We start from the raw sequence: 23,289 nt of genomic DNA on the forward strand, positions 1-23,289 counted from the left end.
TTTTTCAAACAAATAATTCTGTAAACATCGTCTGTGAGGGTTTACACGGAGTTAAAAGAAAAGACAACAGGGCAAATCTGATAAAAAAAATCCCGAAAATTCGTAGTAACAGGACATTAAACTAAAGAACAGTAATTGAAACCCCCTCCTCAAACAAATGTACCTCATGACCTGTATTATGCTGAGGTACAATTTTTTTGGTGAAAAAAATATAGAATGCTGGAAGTGTTTCGATGTGCTATTGGAAAATCCTTTGAAAAAAATGGGTAGGGTTCACCAGGCCACGGCTTAGGTAGCACTTCACAGAAAATATAGTTACAATTGAGCCACAGAATGTTGAATAACCTTCCAACCCTGGCCTTCTAATACGTTAGGCCAACTGTTAGTGTCATACATGCAAAACTACAGACCTATCTACGGAGTGCTACCATACTCACATGCTCCCGATACTAGTATATGCTGAAGAAGTAATGAAATTAATAGAACCAGAGCCGGATTTAGTAGGGAATGGCGTTGATGGGAGTTTTTAACAGTCTTGATTTGATTGATTGATATACATGGAAGTTTTTAACGACACTGACTCAATGACTGGCTATACAACACATAGACGTTTTTGACGACATTGACTGCCTAAACAGCCCTTTGAGTTTCTCAGTCGGCTATAAAGGGGGAATGACACGGTGTCCGCCCCCTTTTGTTGAAAAATAAATATTGATTATATAGGGAATCACTTGAGAATGACTGGAGCTGGTCCTCTCATGACATTATCAGATAGTCTCCCCTCTCCTTATATATAAAAAAAATCTGGATCTGCCACTGAGAACAAGTTTAATAAATTAAAAAAAAAGAATGTGTCACTAGTATTCACGGATGCCCAATCCGCACTATCATTTTCTATGTTTAACAGACCAGGGACTTTCTTTACTTAGTATAGAAAGTCCCTGAGTGGACTGAGGAAATGAGGTAATTCTAATTTGGAATTAAATTTAGAAAGATCATATCATTGTGAACATGTGTACTAAGTTTAAAATTGATTGGATATCAACTTCATCAAACACTACCTCGACCAAAAACTTCAACCTGAAGCGGGACAGACGGACGAACGAACAAACGAACAGACAGACCAGAAACAATGCTGAGAATGGAACATCCTAAGTATATATTTTTAATCTTTATTGCAAAATTACACCCATGGGGTCAAGCAATATAAACAAACATTTGTAAATACAATGTAATATAAGGTAATCTTATACACTCCCACTCCTGAAACACAAACAAAATTAAAAGTCATCTGATTGCAATCTTATAACTGTTAATACTGATGAAGTCGCTTTATTATTGATTTATAAGATACAAATTGTGACCTTCGAAATTGTTTTATATTATTTTATTTGTATATTTTCCTATAGACTTTTAAGGTACCTCCGTTGTCCTTAAAAAAAATCCCTTCCATAATATCCAAAACTTCATCGTTGATTTGAAAAAAAAATGATTTTAGATTTTCGATTATCAATTGAAATGAACCTACTAGAGCCTCAACTTTCAAGCGCACAATAATGTCAATCATTACACATCACTTTAACCCTGAGTTGACATTCCACAATCGGTCAGTAACATCACCTGTGTTTATAGTTACAGGGTATTTCCCGCCGTTGGAAAATCCCGTGCAGTCGACAGTCACACAATTGATTTCTAACATTCTCTATTGTGAGCGAGGTCAAGTTTTAGATCAAGTTATTTACATATATTTTTAACGTTAATTATTTAATTATTAAAAAAAACGTATCATCATTTCTTTTCTTTTCTTTTTTTTTTGCTAGTATAGTAAATAAATCTCAATCCCGGAATGTAGATACACTTAACATTAGACCTGGAAGTGCCTTCTTATAAATGGAGAAACTGTCTTTCCATTAAAATTTAAAAGAATATTATCGCTCAGGCATATTTTAAATTTTGTAATAAGATGATTGATTGTTGGTTGTTTAACTTCCAGTGGCAAATATTCCATAAATGTCAGGACGAACTTAGTTTTAAGATCGAACTTAAAAAAATAATTGAAAAACAGTAATGATGACAGAAGAACTTGTACGTGTGAAATAACCATCCAATCTTTTAAATATAACTTATTTATATTTCAAAAAGTAACAGATTAGTTTACAAGACGTGCATTGACGTACTTTCATATCTTTAAAATGGAACTTCTTTGTCTAAAAGACAACCCACGAGTTGTCGAAATCCAGTTGCATGCATACTATATACATACATATGCATATTATGCATCGACGATCGTTGTATTACTTTACATACTGCTATACCAATTGACCCCTGATATCAACTAAGGTTAGAACTTCCTCCAGGCCGTTCATTTTATTTTTGTTCCAATAAACGGTTCTTGAATCAATTATAATTTCTGAAGTATTTACGATGAAAGCATTATTCTCAAATCGTCTTACACAATGATAAAATTGTATTTATACCACAATTGAAAAGTAATTTAATAAAACAAATGACAGATGAACTGATTAATTATAAAGATGAATGCATGTCCATATGCTCATATACATACACATTCGGACTAAAATTCGCAACTTGTTATCTCATCGTAGCATATTGTTAATTTTGCTAATATATGCCTTCAACCCCAAGAGGTATAAATGTGCATTTCATTCTGAAAGATTAATGGATCAGCAGGTGATCAAGATCGTTTTAAAATTCCTATTTGCCAATGAAGTTTAAATGATCTGCGGCCTCAGACATACACATGTATTTTTCCATCATAAAAGTAAACCTTTAACCCCGAGAAATATATAATCTGTTTCTCTCTAAATTTACAGAAACATTATGTGATAAATTTTTGAAAATTCCTTATATCTCAATCGATTAATGATAGTTCTGTAAACTTCTACATATATCACAATCTGTACCTCAATACAACCGTCCCTCACACTTAACGGATTATACAACGATCAATTAATGATTGAACGGCGCTCACGCATAACGGATTATACAACCGACCTTTTAATAACCGTCGCTCACGCATCACTGGTTCTATCAATGACTCAATACACACCCGTTTTATCGGACAAACGGATAATTCCCTGAGACACGGAAAATCTCCGGAGAACCGCAAAATATTCTGTAAAACGGAAAATTTACGATGAACCTCTATTTATTATCCGTTCCGCGCAGATTGGCCAAAAAACACCGATTTTTTTACAAAAATCACGGTGATTTTCCAAATAGGTCTGCCAGTGATAGTGACCTTCTACTTTACAACAATACTTCTCGGCTGCCTGTAAACATTTGAAAAAGATATTTTTTTGTTTTTGAATTGATATTTTTGTCAGTGAAGTAACCGGCACTTGAAGCCACCATAAACGGCAGAAATCAGCCGTCTACCAGCTTCTTTGGACAGCCCTGGTATCAAAAATCATAAACAAAAATTTAATTAAAAAAATAAACACAACAAAATAAACTTACTAAGAAAACTATAGTCTGAGCAAAACAAACACCACCCAAAACTGGGAATGAACTCATGGACTCCAGTAAGAGGTAAGTAGTTTTCAAACAAGTAAAAATATGCTATAAGTCACATTCCATAATGTCGCAATTGAAGGAAGAAAAAAGGAAAGATTTGTGTAAGTTAAGCTGAAATATTCATGTCTTTCAAGCATTTTTGTCATAATTTTTCTTTTTGTAAAATTGTTATCTGCTTAATTAACACATAATAATCTTGTTTTTTTCTTCAGGTATTTGATCAGTTTAGAATGTAGCGGTGATCCTGCATGGGAATGTCTAGTTAATCAACAGAAATGGCTGACAACTATACTGTTGCGATGTAAAGAGCAGCATTTACAAGAAGGTAAACTAGTTATTTTATGGTACAAAGATAGATCTCTGTAGCCAAGTGGTCTTAGTAGTACAAGCTTGTCATCACTAAGATTGTGTGTTCGAGCTCCACATGTGGCAGGTGTGTTTGACTACAATCTTAACTGACTACGATTGTCAGTTTTCATGCTGAAGGTCATGGTTTCTCTCCAAGCACTACAACTTCCTCCAAATGAAAAAAATAACTGCCACAAAATAGCCAGTAGTGTTGAAGTGGCATAAAGTTCAATTTCAACCCAATTTCCGTAAAACAGACCAGAACAAGAATGTGTCCCAAGTACACGGATGCCCCACTCTCACTTTCATTTTCTATGTTCAGTGGACCGTGAAATTGGGGTGAAAACTAATTTGGCATTAAAATTAAAAAGATCATGTCATAGGGAACATGTGTACTAGGTTTCAAGTTGTTTTGACTTCAACTTCATCAAAAACTACCTTGACCAAAAACTTTAACCTGAAGTGGGACGAAAGGATGGACGGACCGACAGACAAACGAACGGACGGACAAACAAACTAACGGACACAAAGACCAAAAAATATTATGACCCTCTACTATCGTAGGTTGGGCATAAAAATTGCATTCATAATGCAGTGACACGTAGCCCGGCGTATATTTTGGAATTGTTGGTTATCCTACTGAAGGTCAACAATTCTCTTTGGGCACTCTGGCTTCCTCCACCAATAAATACTAACTTCCATGAAATAGCCAATAGTGCTGTAAATAAATTAAACATCTATCAATCAATATTTACATATACTGTTAAAGCAGAAATTTTCGTGGAGAATTTAATTTATTTCATGGAAAGAATAGATCCACGAAATTAAAACCCCCACCAAAATTAAACCTACATATAACATCATTCCATTTACTGGAAAACACAAAATTAAATCCCCATGAAATCTTATAAAAAGACAAAGTCACGAAATTTTAACCCCATGAAGATTAATTTTTATACAGTATATACATACACATATCTACTAATACACAAAATGAATTCCAGGAATGCCCCAAATATACTTGTATGTATTATATATACATATGAGTTGTTTTTAATCTATCAATAGTTATTTGTTTTAGCTATTAACATTTTATTTAAATTCCTTATGTTGGTCATTGGACTTGTAAATTATTTTGAAAGATATGTTACAGATTTATATATATTTATAGTAAAATGTATCTGTGTTTTTATGTGTATGTAAAATGAGTAAGAATAAGACCTTTTTAAAAAAAATACATTTTGTTTGTAAAACCAGTGAAAGACAGCTTTGAGTTTATAAACAATTGAAAATCTGAAATGGATATCAATGTTGATAAACTTATTTGTCTTGTGATTTTTAGGAAGTGTTTGTTCAATGACATACAAATCACTACATTTAATCATTACAGAGAAAGAGAGCCAACCAAATGGGGATGTTTTTGGAACCCCACAAAGAACATCAAATTTGTCTAGGGGTAAGTCTCTTTACAAATATTTGACAAGGTTGCAAGAATTTACAAAACCTGCCTAAAGTATCTGTATGTCTGGCGGGGGGTATATTATAGAAACATGGCTACTTGTTTTGTAATTTTAAGCAAAATTTTCCAAGACTAATCAATTTCTTCTACAGTATTCAACTCAAGTTGTAGTAAGACAGTTGAGATGAAAAAGTTCAAATACCTCCAGTTTTTAATTGAATCATAAAACTATGTGACCCAATCTGATGTCCCTTCTTAAGTGCATCAGACTATAAGACTTACCTTTTTTCTTTAAAAGACCGGATAATCTGTATTGGTTTTCATAAACAAATAACTTTATTTTTCCGTTTATCTCAAATTAAGTAATGTCCATATTGTCACCTATAAAATGTCCCCCCTTAACTATTTCATTCCAAGCAACTTTCTTTTTTGTATGATATATGAGTATGAACTTAATGAAATTGTCAATGGGTACTCTACAAAATGTCTAACATGAGTCTAGTATTTTGGATAAAACTTCGATCGAAACTTTTCAATATTCATTTATGTTAACTGAAAAATCATGCAAAATTTTATTTGTAAATGTTAATATTATATCCTTGCTTTAAAAAATTGGTGGTATACTGTTTTACCTCTGTCTGTCCGTCCCATGAATATTTTTTGTCACATTTTTCTCAGGAATTACAATACAAATATTTCTGAAATTTGGTTTAAGGGTTTATATAAGTCAGCTATACCTTTTGATGCATTTTTAGATTCGTCACTCAACAACTTCCTGTTTACCAAAATATTCAGGCGAGCGTTTTATCAGCTCACACTTTCACTTGTTATTTGGTGGTATGAAAAAAATACAATAAAAAAATTTGCTTCGAACGTGCAAGCATCTATATTTTCAATGATACATTTTTAAAAATGTTCAAACATGGACAATTCTGTAGAACCCATTCATTTGATTCATTGATTTCCTTTTGATTTTTAAGTAGTTACAAGTAAGATACATGTATAAATAAAAGTAACTGTAGGCTTAGATTAGGTTTAGGTCTAAACTAAGGGTTAGGTATGGATTGTAGTAAGCTAGTAAAGCCCTATATGGGTTATTATGTCATAAAAAGGGCATTATAATAAAAATTAAACTCATCCAGAAATTTTTGATAGAAGACAGTGCACATGTATATACATGAGATGAAAAAAATAGGGGCGAAAGATACCAGAGGGACATTCAAACTCATAGATTAGATAAAAAAATAAACTGACAACGCCATGACTAAAAAATAAAAAGACAAACAGGCAAATTATAGTACACAAAACACAACATAGTAAACTAAAAACTAAGCAACACAAACCCCAACATAAAAATGAGGTGATAATTGCATATCTGATTATAAATCTTGTTCTATTATCATTGATATTTTTTAATCTTTTTTTTTTAGCAAAACCAGGAGATTCCAACAGTCTGAAATTGGAACATGGTTGTAAGTGTTAGATATTTATGTGTATTTAGAAAATCTTTAATAATGTACCACATGTAATTGGAGAGAAATTTTAATACAGAAAAATTGTGTTTTCATAAATACTGTACCAAATCTTAGCATGTACTACATAGTGTATTGTTATCCTCACAATAAATGTAAATGTTATAATTTTTATACGACCGCAAAATTTGAAAAATTTTTCGTCGTATATTGCTATCACGTTGGCGTCGGCGTCGTCGTCCGAATACTTTTAGTTTTCGCACTCTAACTTTAGTAAAAGTGAATGGAAATCTATGAAATTTTAACACAAGGTTTATGACCACAAAAGGAAGGTTGGTATTGATTTTGGGAGTTTTGGTCCCAACATTTTAGGAATTAGGGGCCAAAAAGGGCCCAAATAAGCATTTTCTTGGTTTTCGCACTATAAATTTAGTTTAAGTTAATAGAAATCTATGAAATTTTGACACAAGGTTTATGACCACAAAAGAACGGTTGGGATTGGTTTTGGGAGTTGTGGTTTCAACAGTTTAGGAATAAGGGGCCAAAAAAGGGCCCAAGTAAGCATTATTCTTGGTTTTCGCACAATAACTTTAGAATAAGTAAATAGAAATCAATGAAATTTTAACACAAGGTTTATGACCACAAAAGGAAGGTTGGGATTGATTTTTGGAGTTGAGGTCACAACAGTTTATGAATTAGGGGCCAAAAAGGGGCCCAAATAAGCATTATTTTTGGTTTTTGCACCATAACTTTAGTATAAGTAAATAGAAATCTATGAAATTTATACACAAGGTTTATGACCATAAAAGGAAGGTTGGGTTTGATTTTGGGAGTTTTGGTCCTAACAGTTTAGGAATAAGGGGCCCAAAGGGTCCAAAATTGAACTTTGTGTGATTTCATCAAAAATTGAATAATTGGGGTTCTTTGATATGCCGAATCTAACTATGTATGTAGATTCTTAATTTTTGGTCCCGTTTTCAAATTGGTCTACATTAAGGTCCAAAGGGTCCAAAATTAAACTTAGTTTGATTTTAACAAAAATTGAATCCTTGGGGTTCTTTGATATGCTGAATTTAAAAATGTACTTAGATTTTTAATTATTGGCCTAGTTTTCAAGTTGGTCCAAATGGGGGTCCAAAATTAAACTTTGTTTGATTTCATCAAAAATTGAATAAATGGGTTCTTTGATATGCCAAATCTAACTGTGTATGTAGATTCTTAATTTTTGGTCCAGTTTTCAAATTTGTCTACATTAAGGTCCAAAGGGTCCAAAATTAAATTAAGTTTGATTTTAACAAAAATTAAATTCTTGGGCTTATTTGATATGCTTTATCTAAATATGTACTTTGATTTTTGATTATTGGCCCAGTTTTCAAGTTGGTCCAAATCAGGATTCCATATCAAGTATTGTGCAATAGCAAGAAATTTTCAATTGCACAGTATTGCACAATAGCAAGAAATATCTAATTGCACAATATTGTGCAATGGCAATTAATTTTCAATTGGAGTTATCTTTCTTTGTATAGAATAGTAGTTGATAATATATGTTGGAAATTTGCCAGACATGACTATGACGTCATTTTCTATTTTTATTTGCCAATAACTTTATGTAAATAACTTCATTGGAAATTTGCCAATATAAAATGTTGCTGATGAAGCTTTTTTTCCTTATCTTATCTAAAATGTTTTTAGATAATGTATGTTTGACATTTGCCAGACAGGACTATGATGTCATTTTCTATTTTTATTTGCCAATAACTGTATGTAAATAACTTCATTGGAAATTTCCCAATATAAAATGTTGCTGATGAAGTTTTTTTTATTGTTTTATACAATAAACAATGTATATTCACTTTTACTACCAACCAATCTTTACCATTCAGTGATAACAAGCACTTTATTTTACATTTTAATATTTTATGATGTATTTAAAAGAGTAGTTATTGTTGCAAACTCCATTAGAAATTTGAATTGATATCAGTTTTGGAAAAAGGGAAATGGGGATGTGAAAAAAAAGGGGGGGGGGGTTAAATTTTTCTCATTTCAGATTTCATAAATAAAAGAAAATTTCTTCAAACATTTTTTTGAGGTGATTAATATTCAACAGCATAGTGAATTGCTCAAAGGCAAAAAAAAACTTTTAAGTTCATTAGACCACATTCATTCTGTGTCAGAAACCTATGCTGTGTCAACTATTTAATTGTAGATTTAAAAAGTTTGAAGAAGAAATCTTTAATTGATTTGTAAAATCTTGACAATTTTTTTGTGTAAAAAAAAACCATGTAATGTCAAAATTTTTATAGCAATCCAAATTCAGAGCTGTATCACGCTTGAATGTTTTGTCCATACTTGCCCCAACTGTTCAGGGTTCGACCTCTGCGGTCGTATAAAGCTGCGCCCTGCGGAGCACCTGGTTTCACATGTTATGATATGGACAATAAATCTTTAACTTTAATAACTCTTTCAGTTTCATTCAATGAAATCTATGTTGAGCTGAAAAATCAAAGCTTAAGTTATGCAAAATAAGTATAAAGTCAGGTTTGAACAAGCATTAGATTTGCAATCAATAAAATTGTTCCAGGCCATTGTTACAGATTTAGATTCGATAGTTTATTAAAGTCTCACCACTTGTATAACATTATACATTCAAATATACCGAATCACAGTTCATGACTAAACTCAGTAAAGACCCGTCGAAATTGCATTTAATTGATAAATTCAACAACACTTACCGTTATCTTGATGATATTTTTTCGTTAAATAATCAAGAATTTTCTCAATATACTGCGGAAATTTACCACAAGGAACTTACTTTAAATAAATCAAATTTATTCGATAATAACTGTCCTTTCCTGGATTTAGATATTTCGGTTTTAAACGGGAAACTCCACACTAAAATTTACAACAAAACAGACGATTTTTTGTTCCCTATTGTTAATTTTCCATTTTTAGATGGTTATGTTCCTTTGGCACCATCTTACGGTGTTTATATTTCACAACTTGTTCGCTATGCCCGTGTCTGTTGTGACGTTTTTGATTTTAACGAACGCAACCTATGTATTACTGGTAAATTATTAAACCAGGGATATCGTTACCATAAATTACTTAAAACCTTTACTAAATTTTTCCATAGATATAAAGATTTGGTTTTGAAGTTTGGTTGTACCTGTAGAAAACTTATTTCAAACGGGATAGCACATCCTCATTTTTACGGAAATGTTGTTAACCGTGCCCGGAAATTTAGAAATGATCCATGTAAACTTGTCGCTCCTTTAAATAAACTTATTCTAAAAGGTTACCTATTCAAAACTGTAATAAGATCATTGAATATTGTTTGTATTGGTATAAATATAGATTTTGTTATCAGTAAATTAAAAGCTAACTAAATATTCCTAGTATGTTATATGTATATACATATTCATAGATCTACAATCTGTCGATACCTGTAACTTGGCATTGCACAAGGTCATGTTTTTCTCTGGCTGTTTATGACGTCTTTACACTAAATCCATTGGATGTTGGATGTGTACGGATTGATAGTTTAGTTTTAGTTGCATGATTTTTTTATTAGTTGTTAGTGGCTTTGAACTAGCTGTCAGATAACTGCTAGTACTCTCAGATCTGTTTATTGTGTCTTTTTGTGTCGGGATATATAAGTACCGGGCCACGTCCACTTGTATTTTTGTCCATCTGATGAGTTTAGCCTTTTTCAACTGATTTTTATAGTTCGTTCTTATGTTGTACTGTTATACCACTGTCCCAGGTTAGTGGGAGGGTTGGGATCCCGCTAACATGTTTAACCCCGCCACACTATTTATGTATGTGCCTGTCCCAAGTCAGGAGCCTGTAATTCAGTGGTTGTCGTTTGTTTATGTGTTACATATTTGTTTTTTGTTCATTTTTTAGCTCACCTGGCCCAAAGGGCCAAGTGAGCTTTTCTCATCACTTGGCGTCCGGCGTCCATCGTCCGTCGTCATCCGTCGTTAACTTTTACAAAAATCTTCTCCTCTGAAACTACTGGGCCAAATTAAACCAAACTTGGCCACAATCATCATTGGGGTATCTAGTTTAAAAATTGTGTCCGGTGACCCGGTCAACCAACCAAGATGGCCGCCATGGCTAAAAATAGAACATAGGGGGTAAAATGCAGTTTTTGACTTATAACTCAGAAACCAAAGCATTTAAAGCAAATCTGACATGGGGGTTAAATTGTTTATCAGGTCAAGATCTATCTGCCCTGAAAATTTCAGATGAATCGGTCAACCCATTGTTGGGTTGCTGCCCCTGAATTGATAATTTTAAGGAAATTTTACTGTTTTTGGTTATTATCTTGAATAATATTATAGATAGAGATAAACTGTAAACAGCAATAATGTTCAGCAAAATAAGATTTACAAATAAGTCTATACCACCGAAATGGTCAGTTGACCCCTTTAGGAGTTATTGCCCTTTATAGTCAATTTTTAACCATTTTTTGTAAATCTGAGTAATCCTTTACAAAAATCTTCTCCTCTGAAACTACTGGGCCAATTTAACCAAACTTGGCCACAATCATCATTGGGGTATCTAGTTTAAAAATTGTGTCCAGTGACCCGGTCAACCAACCAAGATGGCCGCCATGGCTAAAAAAGATAATAGGGGTAAAATGCAGTTTTTGGCTTATAACTCAAAAACCAAAGCATTAAGAGCAAATCTGACATGGAGTTAAATTGTTTATCAGGTCAAGATCTATCTGCCTTGAAAATTTCAGATGAATCAAACAACCCGTGGTAGGGTTGCTGCCCCTGAATTGGTAATTTTAAGGAAATTTTGCTGTTTTTGGTTATTATCTTGAATAATATTATAGATAGAGATAAACAGTGAACAGCCATTATGTTCAGCAAAATAAGATTTACAAATAAGTCAACACGACTGAAATTGTCAGTTGACCCCTGTAGGAGTTATTGCCCTTTATAGTCAATTTTTAACCATTTTTCGTAAATCTAAGTAATCTTTTACAAAAATCTTCTCCTCTGAAACTACTGGGCCAAATTAAACCAAACTTGGCCACAATCATCATTAGGGTATCTAGTTTAAAAATTTTGTCCGGTGACCCGGTCAACCAACCAAGATGGCCACCATGGCTAAAAATAGATAATAGGGGTAAATTGCAGTTTTTGGCTTATAACTAAAAAATTAAAGCATTTAGAGAAAATCTGAAATGGGGGTTCAATTGTTTATCAGGTCAAGATCTATCTGCCCTGAAAATTTGAGATGAATCGAACAACCCGTTGTTGGGTTGCTGCCTCTGAATTGGTAATTTTAAGGAAATTTTGCTGTTTTTAGTTATAATCTTGAATAATATTATAGATAGAGATAAACAGTGAACAGCAATAAAGTCAGCAAAGTAAGATTTACAAATAAGTCAACACGACGGATATGGTCAGTTGACCCCTTTAGGAGTTATTGCCCTTTATAATAAATGTTTTACATTTTTCATAAATTTTTGTAGATTTTTAGAAAATATTTTCCACTGTAATTACTGGGCCAAGTTCATTATAGATAGAGATAATTGTAGCAACAAGAATGTTCGGTAAAGTAAGATCTATAAACACATCACCATCATCAAAACACAATTTTGTTATGAATTTATCTGTGTTCATTGTTTAATATGCACATAGACCAAGGTGAGCGACACAGGCTCTTGAGAGCCTCTAGTTTACATAAATAAGGCCATTAGTTTTTCTCGTTTGAATTGTTTTACATTGTCTTATCAGGGCCTTTTATAGCTCACTATGCGGTATGGGCTTTGCTCATTGTTGAAGGTCGTACGGTGACCTATAGTTGTTAATGTCTGTGTCATTTTGGTCTTTTGTAGATAGCTGTCTCATTGGCAATCATACCACATCTTCTTTTTTATATATAAAACATTGCGTATAATAGCTGGCGTATAACATGAAATATTGGATAACCTATATAAAGCATATTGTATATTAAAACTAACAGTAAAATATCATTAGCTTGAAAATACTAAAACATATACAAGTGCCATTCTATTAAGAATTATGAGAGACTAATATTAAAGGATTGATTATATACAATATTTTACATAATTTTAAAACTACATATATATCTAATATTTAAAATACATCATTAGCTATATACAAATAAAAAATGTGTTCTTCTACATAAGATATTAAAGCAGGTTTTAGCAACTACCTGACATAGTTCTTCATTACTGAATAAAAATATAAATTTTTCGTCAATAGACAAGTTATAAAATTGATCGTTATGTTTTACTGCTTCATTATACAATATATTTCGAAGGTCTGCATATAAAGGACATAAAGTAAATACATGTTTCTCATCTTCAATTTTGTTTTTACACATAAAACAACATCTTTCATTTATTGGCTTATTCTCATATCGTCCTGTTTCAATTTTAAGTGGCGCAACACCAAATCTAAATTTTGCATAAGCACTTCTAAATTTAATAGACATATTTTGTTTTAAATATAACTCTGTACAATATTGGGATTTATATAGCTTATAAGTATGAAGCTTGTTACCATTACTCTGTGACAAAATCTTCGATTGCAATATATTTTATTACATTTAATTTAATGTTATGATTCTTCAGTTATGGTCTCTATCATTTTGCTATTTGCATTAGTAATGTGAATTTAGAAAAATTTGCATGCAATTATTGCACCAACCGACACAAATGCAAGATAAAATATTTGCATACAAATGCTTTCAAAAGTAAAATATGAGCTTTAATTTTAAGAAACCTATTCTTTCACAATTTTTTGCAATATAAAAAACATTTATAATTTTTTTTATGAAATGACTTTATATATTTTAGCTTCAAAGTTTACTAATCCACAAAGAATTATGTATATAGAAGAGTTATGTGAAATTCTGACTTACAATTTACCAGACCTGTGGAAACTTGGACAGGCATACTTCTCTGGAGCATTAATTGTAAAGGAAGTATGTGTTCTATTGTTATATGCTTATTAACAAAAATACCAGTATTAATATTGTATGTTAAAATTATAATAATTAGTCAATAGTTATATATAATTACATCTGCACAATCAATCCCTGAAAAAATCAAGTCGAATGCATATATTAGATACTCTGAAATATTTGACAAACCATGGCAGTATTGATTGTTGGGAGGATGTATTTATTTCCTGAAAGATACCTCAGTGAACAATAGTACAAACAATAGTACAAACAATTCATTTTACGTAGTACAATCCACCAAGGACCAATGTTTTGCGAGGCAGTATTTTAATGGACAAAAAGTTGTGTTTTAAACTCAGCCTTGTCTTGTGAAAAACAAGTCCTAAATATTTTAGAATCGAGGTGATTTTTAGAGAACTGTGGATTCATTTATTATTTTTGATGGTACCAAATTTCGTAGATGAAAGAAAACTTAGATATTCTTGAATATTTGATTTCATGGTTTTGCCAAAGTCTGCAGACAAACCCTTCAGAATATTTGCCAATAGTCGAAACATTTAATATTATGGTTTACCTGTACCTACAAAATCAACAAAAATTGGTTTTCATCGAATGATGATGACTCCACAGTATAACATATTGTATAGTAACCTGTCTATCATATATTGACCATGACATTTCTTTTGGTTCTTTGTTTTGATTGACTGTTTACTCATTGATGTACCCCACAGATTCCTTCTTGATTAGGTTCATCCCATTAAACTATACCAATTTCATAACATTCATAATACATGAAATAGCTGCAGTTATCTCCCTTATACCAAAACAAACTGCAAAGAATCTTTTATAAAGCTTTTAAAATAGTTGCTAACATGAACTTTTATTTTACAGCAAACAGGAGAGAAGGCATTTAAAATTGATGTTTCTAAGCATAGTCAGTTTAAGGTAAGGTTTAAGTAGAATTTGAAAATAACATTTTCAATATGTAATGGGTCAGGAACAATGCCATATAGGGGAGTCATTATAAGGGAACATTAGCAATGATGAATATATAATGCATAAATCTAACTCTCAGTCCCTCAGATAACTATTTTTCATATTTAAATATATACACATAATAAACATACACTTATGTATTCCTTCATCATATATAATGAACAATACAAATAACTTACACTTGAATGTTAAAGAAAATTAATGGGTTTACTTTTTGTCATTTATCGAATAAATGAACATGTTTTATACTTTCAGGAGTCACTTTTTGATTCTCTAAAAGAATTTAGAGTAAATATCTTGAGGTTCCATTTACCTTTGCAAATTGCACACACATTCCTAATGAAAACAGAATACACAGCTTTATAATCACACTATGTTCAAAACCTTGCATTGCAATCTGCTAAAAAAAGTAAAGATGAGATATTGCACATTGTTCTATATTGACTGTTCTCTCAGACTAAGCAGTCAAATATTGCATCAAACATCACATGATTACCGTTATGTTGGTCTGATTGGTTGAGGTATTTAGAATTTTAGACCAATAATTTTGTCTTTTATCTAATTAACAGATATAATGATCAAGAACTTTGAATTCATTTATCTTAGTGAGAAACAATTGTTAGAAATTCCTAATACTGTATGTACTTTTTTGTGTGTGCTTATGTGAAATCCCTTTTTCAAAATCCTGGATACACACATGAGCAGTACCCATCAATTACTATTGAACCTATAGTATAAACCAACCATTATTCTCCATTGTCCAAAATCTCTGTGACAGTGTACATATTTAAAAATAAATCAGTTGTTAAAATAGTGACGCATAGATATTTCTGATTTGATAATTAAACTTGGTAACTCAAATTGTAGTTAATATTAAAATTGATGTGATTATAACATATTTTGAACAAATATTTATAGCAAATGATAACAGATACCATTAGTCTATTCTCTAACCTTGTGAGAGCCGCTTTCCTGCCACAAACTTTACCAGAAAAACTGTCAGCAGAAGACAAAACCAAATATGGTCAATGGAACCAAGTTATCCCTGGAGACTGGTTACCATCTTGTGTCAGACATATTCGGTAAAGTTTACATTATTAATAATATCTAAATATAGCAAGTGATTTTCATATATATTCACAGCAAAAAGTATTTTGATAAAAAAATGAAAATGTATCAAGTAGTTGTGATCTTTAAGAAAAGTGTGGCATTACTAGTTAACTGAAGAGCATAATGAATATACTTTTGTTTAACAGTACTACTGTAAATTCATAAATTATTGCCATGTTTTTATTATTGCCACAAATGCGACAGGGTTATAATCCCAATAATTTAAACTCGCATTTTGAAATTTTTTATATGAATTAAACAGGACTTTTTCTGAATATCGCAAAAATTATAATCACATTTTAGTTTAAAATGAAAAAATTGCAATAGTAAATGCATGCATAATTTCTAAATTTACAGTATACAATTTTAAAGTCATTTAATAATTGATTACCGAATCCACACTATAGAATATTTTAAGTCTTTAAACAGTTATTCTTTATTATCAACACTTGTATATTGGTCTTTATAAGCTGTGAATGTTCTGTATCCTTTGTTAGAGATCCGTCTTAAGGGCATATATCAAACTAAATGTCATTTTAAAAAAGAGGGGTCCATGAACTCGTTTTCAAGTTAAATCATTTTGAATGATAAAAATCAGCCGAAAACTGCATCTTTTCCAGATAAATCACCGTTTGACGTTCCGAAAATAACAATTTATGTTACTAACGTCATTACCTCCCAGGCCTGTAACTCAGGGCTTCCAAAAAACATTTGAGCCAGCCGGACATTTTATATCTGATCCCGATTTTAATCCCTTAAGACTTAGTCACAAAAGGCAATTATGGTATCAGATGGCCATTCCAATGATAATGACATTAGATTAAAAAACGATTTTAAACTTTACTTTGATATGAATTTGATGTTTGGATGTAAAATGTTAAATTGGCAGTACATCATTCAAAGTGTGCACATCAGCGTGCTCATATCTGCCATAGACTCTTTATTAGTGCAAAATGACATGTCAAAAACTTTATTTTTGTTCTTAAAATCACGATTTTCTAAAACCGGATGTTGACTTGACAATGGTAAAACATGGACCATAAACAGATACATAAAATCCGTGTACGTTTACAAAGCATGACTGAGTGAAGAAGCTCTTTCCACATTATTTCTTCAACAAAATACTTAAAATGAACGTTTAGATACAGGTATCAATGATAATTTTCGCATTTTGAAGAAATAAAGGATGCATAATTAAATATCCCACCTCTGCACATGCGCACACATGTTCTAATTCATTCAACATAGTTCTGACAATTTTTCATTTAAATCTTTTAAAATTTTTCATCAAATCATGTAGATAAACTAATTTCTTATAATTTTAACTTTTGGACTAAATAAATGAGCTACAAACTGCTGAAATGTAAGAAAATAATTGTGAATAGACCGATCAATTTATACGATGTCCCGTACTGAACATAGTTTACCTGTCACCTGAACAGGTAGATATCAACTGTCCAACAACTAATTAGCCTTGATTAAAATTAGAAGGTATTGAAGTAGGGGTTGTCTTGATAGTAATTATTCATCATGTCACTTTTATGACCGGAAATGTGTGGATGTTAAAGGCAAAGGTTTGGTCAAAAAGATCGTGAATTATGTTAAAATGACCAAAAAAGCCTTGAAAACTAAAATGTATATGACCCAATCATGCTTTGCCCAGCCGGACTTTTACCGGACATTACAAAAATGTCCGGAATGTATATCCGTTTTGGAAGCCCTGCTGTAACTGTATCGTATGCCCTTAAGGATGTACTTAGGTGAGGTTAGGTAAAAATGAGTAAATCAAGAAATTAAAATTGATACTATAAGCTTGTTGAGCATCAATTAATGATAAAGATAAGCTAAAAATATTGATAGGTCATGTACCTCCTTTTCAAGATATTTGAGATTTAAAATATGGCAGGAAAAGGCTTACTCGGACTTTTACCTTAAATTTCCATTGGTATTATTTGGGTCTCAAAACAAACGAAAGAAAGTCAAGAATCTTCTAAAATTTGGTAAATGACCTTTCATGAGCTATTAAGTCTTATATGAAAAAATAAATGGGTGTTATGGGGCAATATATTTTACACAGTATTGTATGGAAAAACACAGAGGAGTCCGAACATTTTACACAAATTCCAAAACCTCACCTAAGTAAATCCTTAAAAGATCCATTATTTAATACTTGCTTTGTACTCTTTGTTTCAGGAATTGTGTTTGGTCCCTGTCCTTGCTAGATTTACCAGGGGAATCCCCCACAGTGATAAATGACCTAGCTTTTGATATGAGGACAAACTGTATGTTTACTCTGCTAAAACAAGCAATTTCTGGTGAGTGTTTTATTATAAATTACTTTTTGTCAGTAATTTTGATTATTGTATTTCTTATTATCTTGTATACAGATGTGTTACTGGTATGCATACATTATCATTGACTTCATTTTTCATGGTTCATCGACTTCTCAAAATGTATACAGTTTGTTGTCATGTGATTTTCTCATCTTTCTATATTATGAATATGTTTAGTGATAATATAACATTTATTCTGTTTTTTATTCAGGTTGTTGTCTCTTTGACACTTTCCCCATTTTAATTTTATTGAATTATAGGACATTACTGTAAACACCCTAAAATTTCCCCATACTAAAAAATTGTACACTCCACGAGAAAGAGCCACTGGGACATTACTATCATGTAAAAGAAAACTTACAAAACAAACAATATATATAGTTTTTGTTTGCAGATAACAAGAAATTATAACATGAAAGACTAAACAGTAATATAATGTGGATTCAGTTATTTTCATGGATCTTGGAAAATTTGCATTTACAGGGATATTTGGTTTCAAAATTTTGCCAAAGTCTGCATACTTTACAATAGAGAATTTGTAATTCGTTGATCATTTTTAAATTGTTGATTTGCCTGTAACTACAAACCCACAAAATAGGATATCTAATAAACTATTAGAATTCCACATTTAGTCAGTGATAACATTGGATTTAGCATTTAAGAGGGTTATAAATTTCATTTGTATATTTAGAAACTTTATTTAATTTTAGACATACAACAGCTTCACATTAAAGAAACATGGATTGTAGAAACAGATGATGAATCAGGGGGAACAACCCAATTGGTAAATATCTTAGCTATTTCATCTAATTCAAATTAAGAAAGTCATTACAATAAAAAATATATCATATGCATTTACAACTTATCGCAAAATACTTAAGCTTTGGAGTAACTATAAGAGATTCAAAAAATGCTACATCTAAAAACCTATATTATATTTTTTTATTTCAATAAAATTTGTGTTACAGTTAGCAGTATTTGCCAACATTTTTCAGCACAATAACATTGATGTTACAGCCAGCATTATTTGAGAACATTGTTAATAAGAATATCATTTATGGTACAGCCAGCATTATTTTAACATTTATGTTACAGCCAGCATTATTTTAACTTTTTTGTTACAGCCAGTATTATTTTAACATTTATGTTACAGCAAGCATTATTTTAACATTTATGTTACAGCCAGCATTTTTTTAACATTAATGTTACAGCCAGCATTACAGACCTGCCAACTATCCCGATTTTCGCGGTATCATCCCGATTTTTATCCCTCAACCCGAATCCCGATATCGGGATCGTAAAACTAGTCAAAATCCCGATTTTCACCAAATATACCCGAAAAAAATATTGTTTACCGATTTTGAAGTTTTTCTGATCAATTTTAAAAAATCTATAATTTTACCTGGGGACATATTATGACAAGTTAACGACCCTACGCTAATCAACAGTCACAACAGGTGTCATAATTATTGGTTGTATGTAATCAGATTACCTAATGGGTCGTAACAGTCCTCAAAATTAATTTGTATACACAAATTTGGTCAAACAGCCTTTCAATTTTAATCAATTTATCATACAAGCACAATTTGCAACATTTGCCGTAGTTCCACAACAAAATCATAATTAATTGAAAGATGAGAACTGTAATGAACTCTCAAGAAAACATCGTCTATCTTGAAATCTGTTTAATTTTTGAAACCAGACATCGTGTGTCTGTTGATTTAAAATGGACGCCATTTTGTATTCACTTCTACTGTGTTACTGTATAAGCCTCCGCCAGTAAGAGCACCTCTTAATACAAAGAAAGATAACTCAAATTTTATCCATTTTCTCATTGACACTGATAAGACCATAAGTAAGACTAAATCAAAATCTGTCTTCATCCTTCTAACTTTAAGACATGTAGTTTTAGGTCTTTTGAGTCAAGGTTCATAGATAAAAAGGTCTTTGGAGGGGGAAAAGGGGGGTCTCTACTTTGAATCCTTTATTTTTAATACCATTTTTCTCTATCCTTCAGTTATTTTGTCAATTTTATAAATTAATAGCACAAGAATCATGCAAATAAAAGAAATCAAAGCCTACAAGCTCATCAGTAATATAACTAAAGAAAAAATGAAGAGAACTTAGACTATTTTAGGAGTAAAAAACAATGCACACAGAAAAGTCGCTAAAATTGTAACCCTTAAAAATCTAGTCGCGCGCTAAATCACCCATGGAGATTTTCAAAAGTTGGCAGGTCTGGCATTATTTTAACATTTATGTTACAGCCAGCATTATTTTAAAATTTATATTACAGCCAGCATTATTTGAGAATATTGTTAATGAGACTATCCAGCACCTACACGAAGTTGTTGTACAGAATAAACAGGGCGAACCAGAGGTAGGAACTATTTTCTTTATACAATATTATTCATACCGGTATATCATTGACTCATAAGATCCCATTCAAACCTGTCAAAGGTATTCTAAAAGGTTGATATGACAAGATTGCCAATGAGACAAGTCTCCATTAGATACCAAATGACTTTAAATTTATAGGTCACTGCACTGCCTTCAATAATGAGCAAAACTAATATTGCATAACAGGCTATAAAAGGCCACAAAATGACACATTTAAAACATAACAGGGGAGAAAAATAATTGCTTATTGCCTGTACAAAACAACAACACATATAATATAAAGCAACACACAACAACAACTGAATTACAGTCCCCTGACATGGGACAGTCATATACAGAATGTGGCAGGGTTTAATATCTTAGTTGGCATATGAATACATTTTCCAAATTCTCAAATTATCTATGAATTTAGATGGAAATGATGATGGATTGTGATTCTCAACACCAAGAGGCAATTTTTTACATAACAGGACGAGAAGATATTAATGAGATATGAACCCTAATTTTAACTAGAGCAACACACTGGGCACAATTTTTAACGTGGTAGTTCACAGTATGCATAAAAGCCAGATGACCCTACCTGAACACATTATTCTAACTTCAAGCCAACCTGTCTTTAGTCCTATTCCTATTCTGGTTCTTAGGAGACGAAGTGGCAAATACCAGTTTACAAGAATTTAGTTAGAATAGTCTGGAGATTGAACCTTTGGTCACCAATATTCTAGAGCTTGAACCTTTGGTCACCAATAGTCTGGAGATTGAACCTTTGGTCACCAATAGTCTAGAGATTGAACCTTTGGTCACCAATAGTCTGGAGATTGAACCTTTGGTCACCAATATTCTAGAGCTTGAACCTTTGTTCACCAATAGTCTGGAGATTGAACCTTTGGTCACCAATATTCTAGAGCTTGAACCTTTGGTCACCAATAGTCTAGAGATTGAACCTTTGGTCACCAATATTCTAGAGCTTGAACCTTTGGTCACCAATAGTCTGGAGATTGAACCTTTGGTCACCAATAGTCTGGAGATTGAACCTTTGGTCACCAATAGTCTGGAGATTGAACCTTTGGTCACCAATAGTCTGGAGATTGAACCTTTGGTCACCAATATTCTAGAGCTTGAACCTTTGGTCACCAATAGTCTGGAGATTGAACCTTTGGTCACCAATAGTCTAGAGCTTGAACCTTTGGTCACCAATAGTCTGGAGATTGAACCTTTGGTCACCAATAGTCTGGAGATTGAACCTTTGGTCACCAATATTCTAGAGCTTGAACCTTTGGTCACCAATAGTCTGGAGATTGAACCTTTGGTCACCAATAGTCTGGAGATTGAACCTTTGGTCACCAATAGTCTGGAGATTGAACCTTTGGTCACCAATAGTCTGGAGATTGAACCTTTGGTCACCAATATTCTAGAGCTTGAACCTTTGGTCACCAATAGTCTGGAGATTGAACCTTTGGTCACCAATAGTCTGGAGATTGAACCTTTGGTCACCAATAGTCTGGAGATTGAACCTTTGGTCACCAATATTCTAGAGCTTGAACCTTTGGTCACCAATAGTCTGGAGATTGAACCTTTGGTCACCAATATTCTAGAGCTTGAACCTTTGGTCACCAATAGTCTGGAGATTGAACCTTTGGTCACCAATATTCTAGAGCTTGAACCTTTGGTCACCAATAGTCTGGAGATTGAACCTTTGGTCACCAATATTCTAGAGCTTGAACCTTTGGTCACCAATAGTCTGGAGATTGAACCTTTGGTCACCAATATTCTGGAGCTTGAACCTTTGGTCACCAATAGCCTGGAGATTGAACCTTTGGTCACCAATATTCAAATTGGACACAGGAACAGCTAAGGAGTATATGGAATTTATTGACAGCAATGGAACAACATCAGACACCAGAAAATAGTGTTGTTATTTTGTTTTAGAAGAGATTAAATGCATTATTTTGCAACACATATGATTTTAGAAATGCCTTTTTAAACCTATTATATGGCTCATGTAATTTAATCTTCAGATATTTGGTCAAAGAACAGTACAGAAGGATTCCACACAGTTGTGCTCAGAGTTACTACAAGCATTTGTACCATGTTTAGACTGTTTAGCATTTACTCCAGTAATGGCAGGAGGGTCATCCAAGTAGGTAGAATGTTTTATAAGTGTTATACATGCTCTTTCTCCTATGCTGGTCATTTTCCCTCCAGTTTAGGTATGTTTTTATTTCTAACAATATGAACAAATGTTTCCATCAGATAGGAACCAACCTTTTGCAATTGAGTATCAAAACATCTGTTTATCTGTTTCGGGTTGAAAACATCACCATGAAAAGTCTGTAACTGTTTGAAAATTGAGTTGACATAAGAACCCTATAAATCAGCCTTAAATTTATCTTTTATTTGGTATTTGAATGTACTAAAAACATAGGCAGATCTAGGGGGGAAATTTGGTTGATTATATAGGGAATCATTGAACCATGACTGGAGCGGGCCCCCCCTTAGGTCAGTCAGCGGGCCCCCTTTAGGTAAAGTTCTGGATCCGCCACTGAAAAATCAATCAAAGTCTTGTTCATGTACATGTATACATCAAATTATAGTAAACCACAAAAAAATAATTATTTTATGTAGTAAAATATTTTCAAAAGACTTGTATACCAAACAAACCCTATTAAAAGAAGTATATGCA

At 32.3% G+C, this 23,289-nt stretch overlaps 1 protein-coding gene across 4 annotated transcripts in view; it reads left to right on the plus strand.

The window, feature by feature from the left end:
• LOC139523303 (exocyst complex component 2-like) overlaps positions 1–23,289 on the plus strand; it is a 52,377-nt gene that overhangs the window by 22,649 nt on the left and 6,439 nt on the right. For 2 of the 4 annotated variants that reach the window (XM_071317169.1, XM_071317170.1), the window contains exons 12-22: positions 3,750–3,862; positions 5,276–5,341; positions 6,775–6,816; positions 13,661–13,788; positions 14,659–14,712; positions 15,019–15,051; positions 15,682–15,845; positions 18,067–18,188; positions 18,917–18,990; positions 20,503–20,586; positions 22,625–22,746. In XM_071317169.1, the coding sequence (XP_071173270.1) occupies positions 3,750–3,862; positions 5,276–5,341; positions 6,775–6,816; positions 13,661–13,788; positions 14,659–14,712; positions 15,019–15,051; positions 15,682–15,845; positions 18,067–18,188; positions 18,917–18,990; positions 20,503–20,586; positions 22,625–22,746 (1,002 nt within the window). The remainder of the gene's footprint in view (positions 1–3,749; positions 3,863–5,275; positions 5,342–6,774; positions 6,817–13,660; positions 13,789–14,658; positions 14,713–15,018; positions 15,052–15,681; positions 15,846–18,066; positions 18,189–18,916; positions 18,991–20,502; positions 20,587–22,624; positions 22,747–23,289) is intronic. The other 2 variants (XM_071317171.1, XM_071317172.1) reach the window with 1 other exon arrangement.

This window comes from Mytilus edulis, chromosome 5, assembly GCF_963676685.1.
Source record: "Mytilus edulis chromosome 5, xbMytEdul2.2, whole genome shotgun sequence".
In the NCBI taxonomy this organism is placed as follows: Eukaryota; Metazoa; Mollusca; class Bivalvia; order Mytilida; family Mytilidae; genus Mytilus; species Mytilus edulis.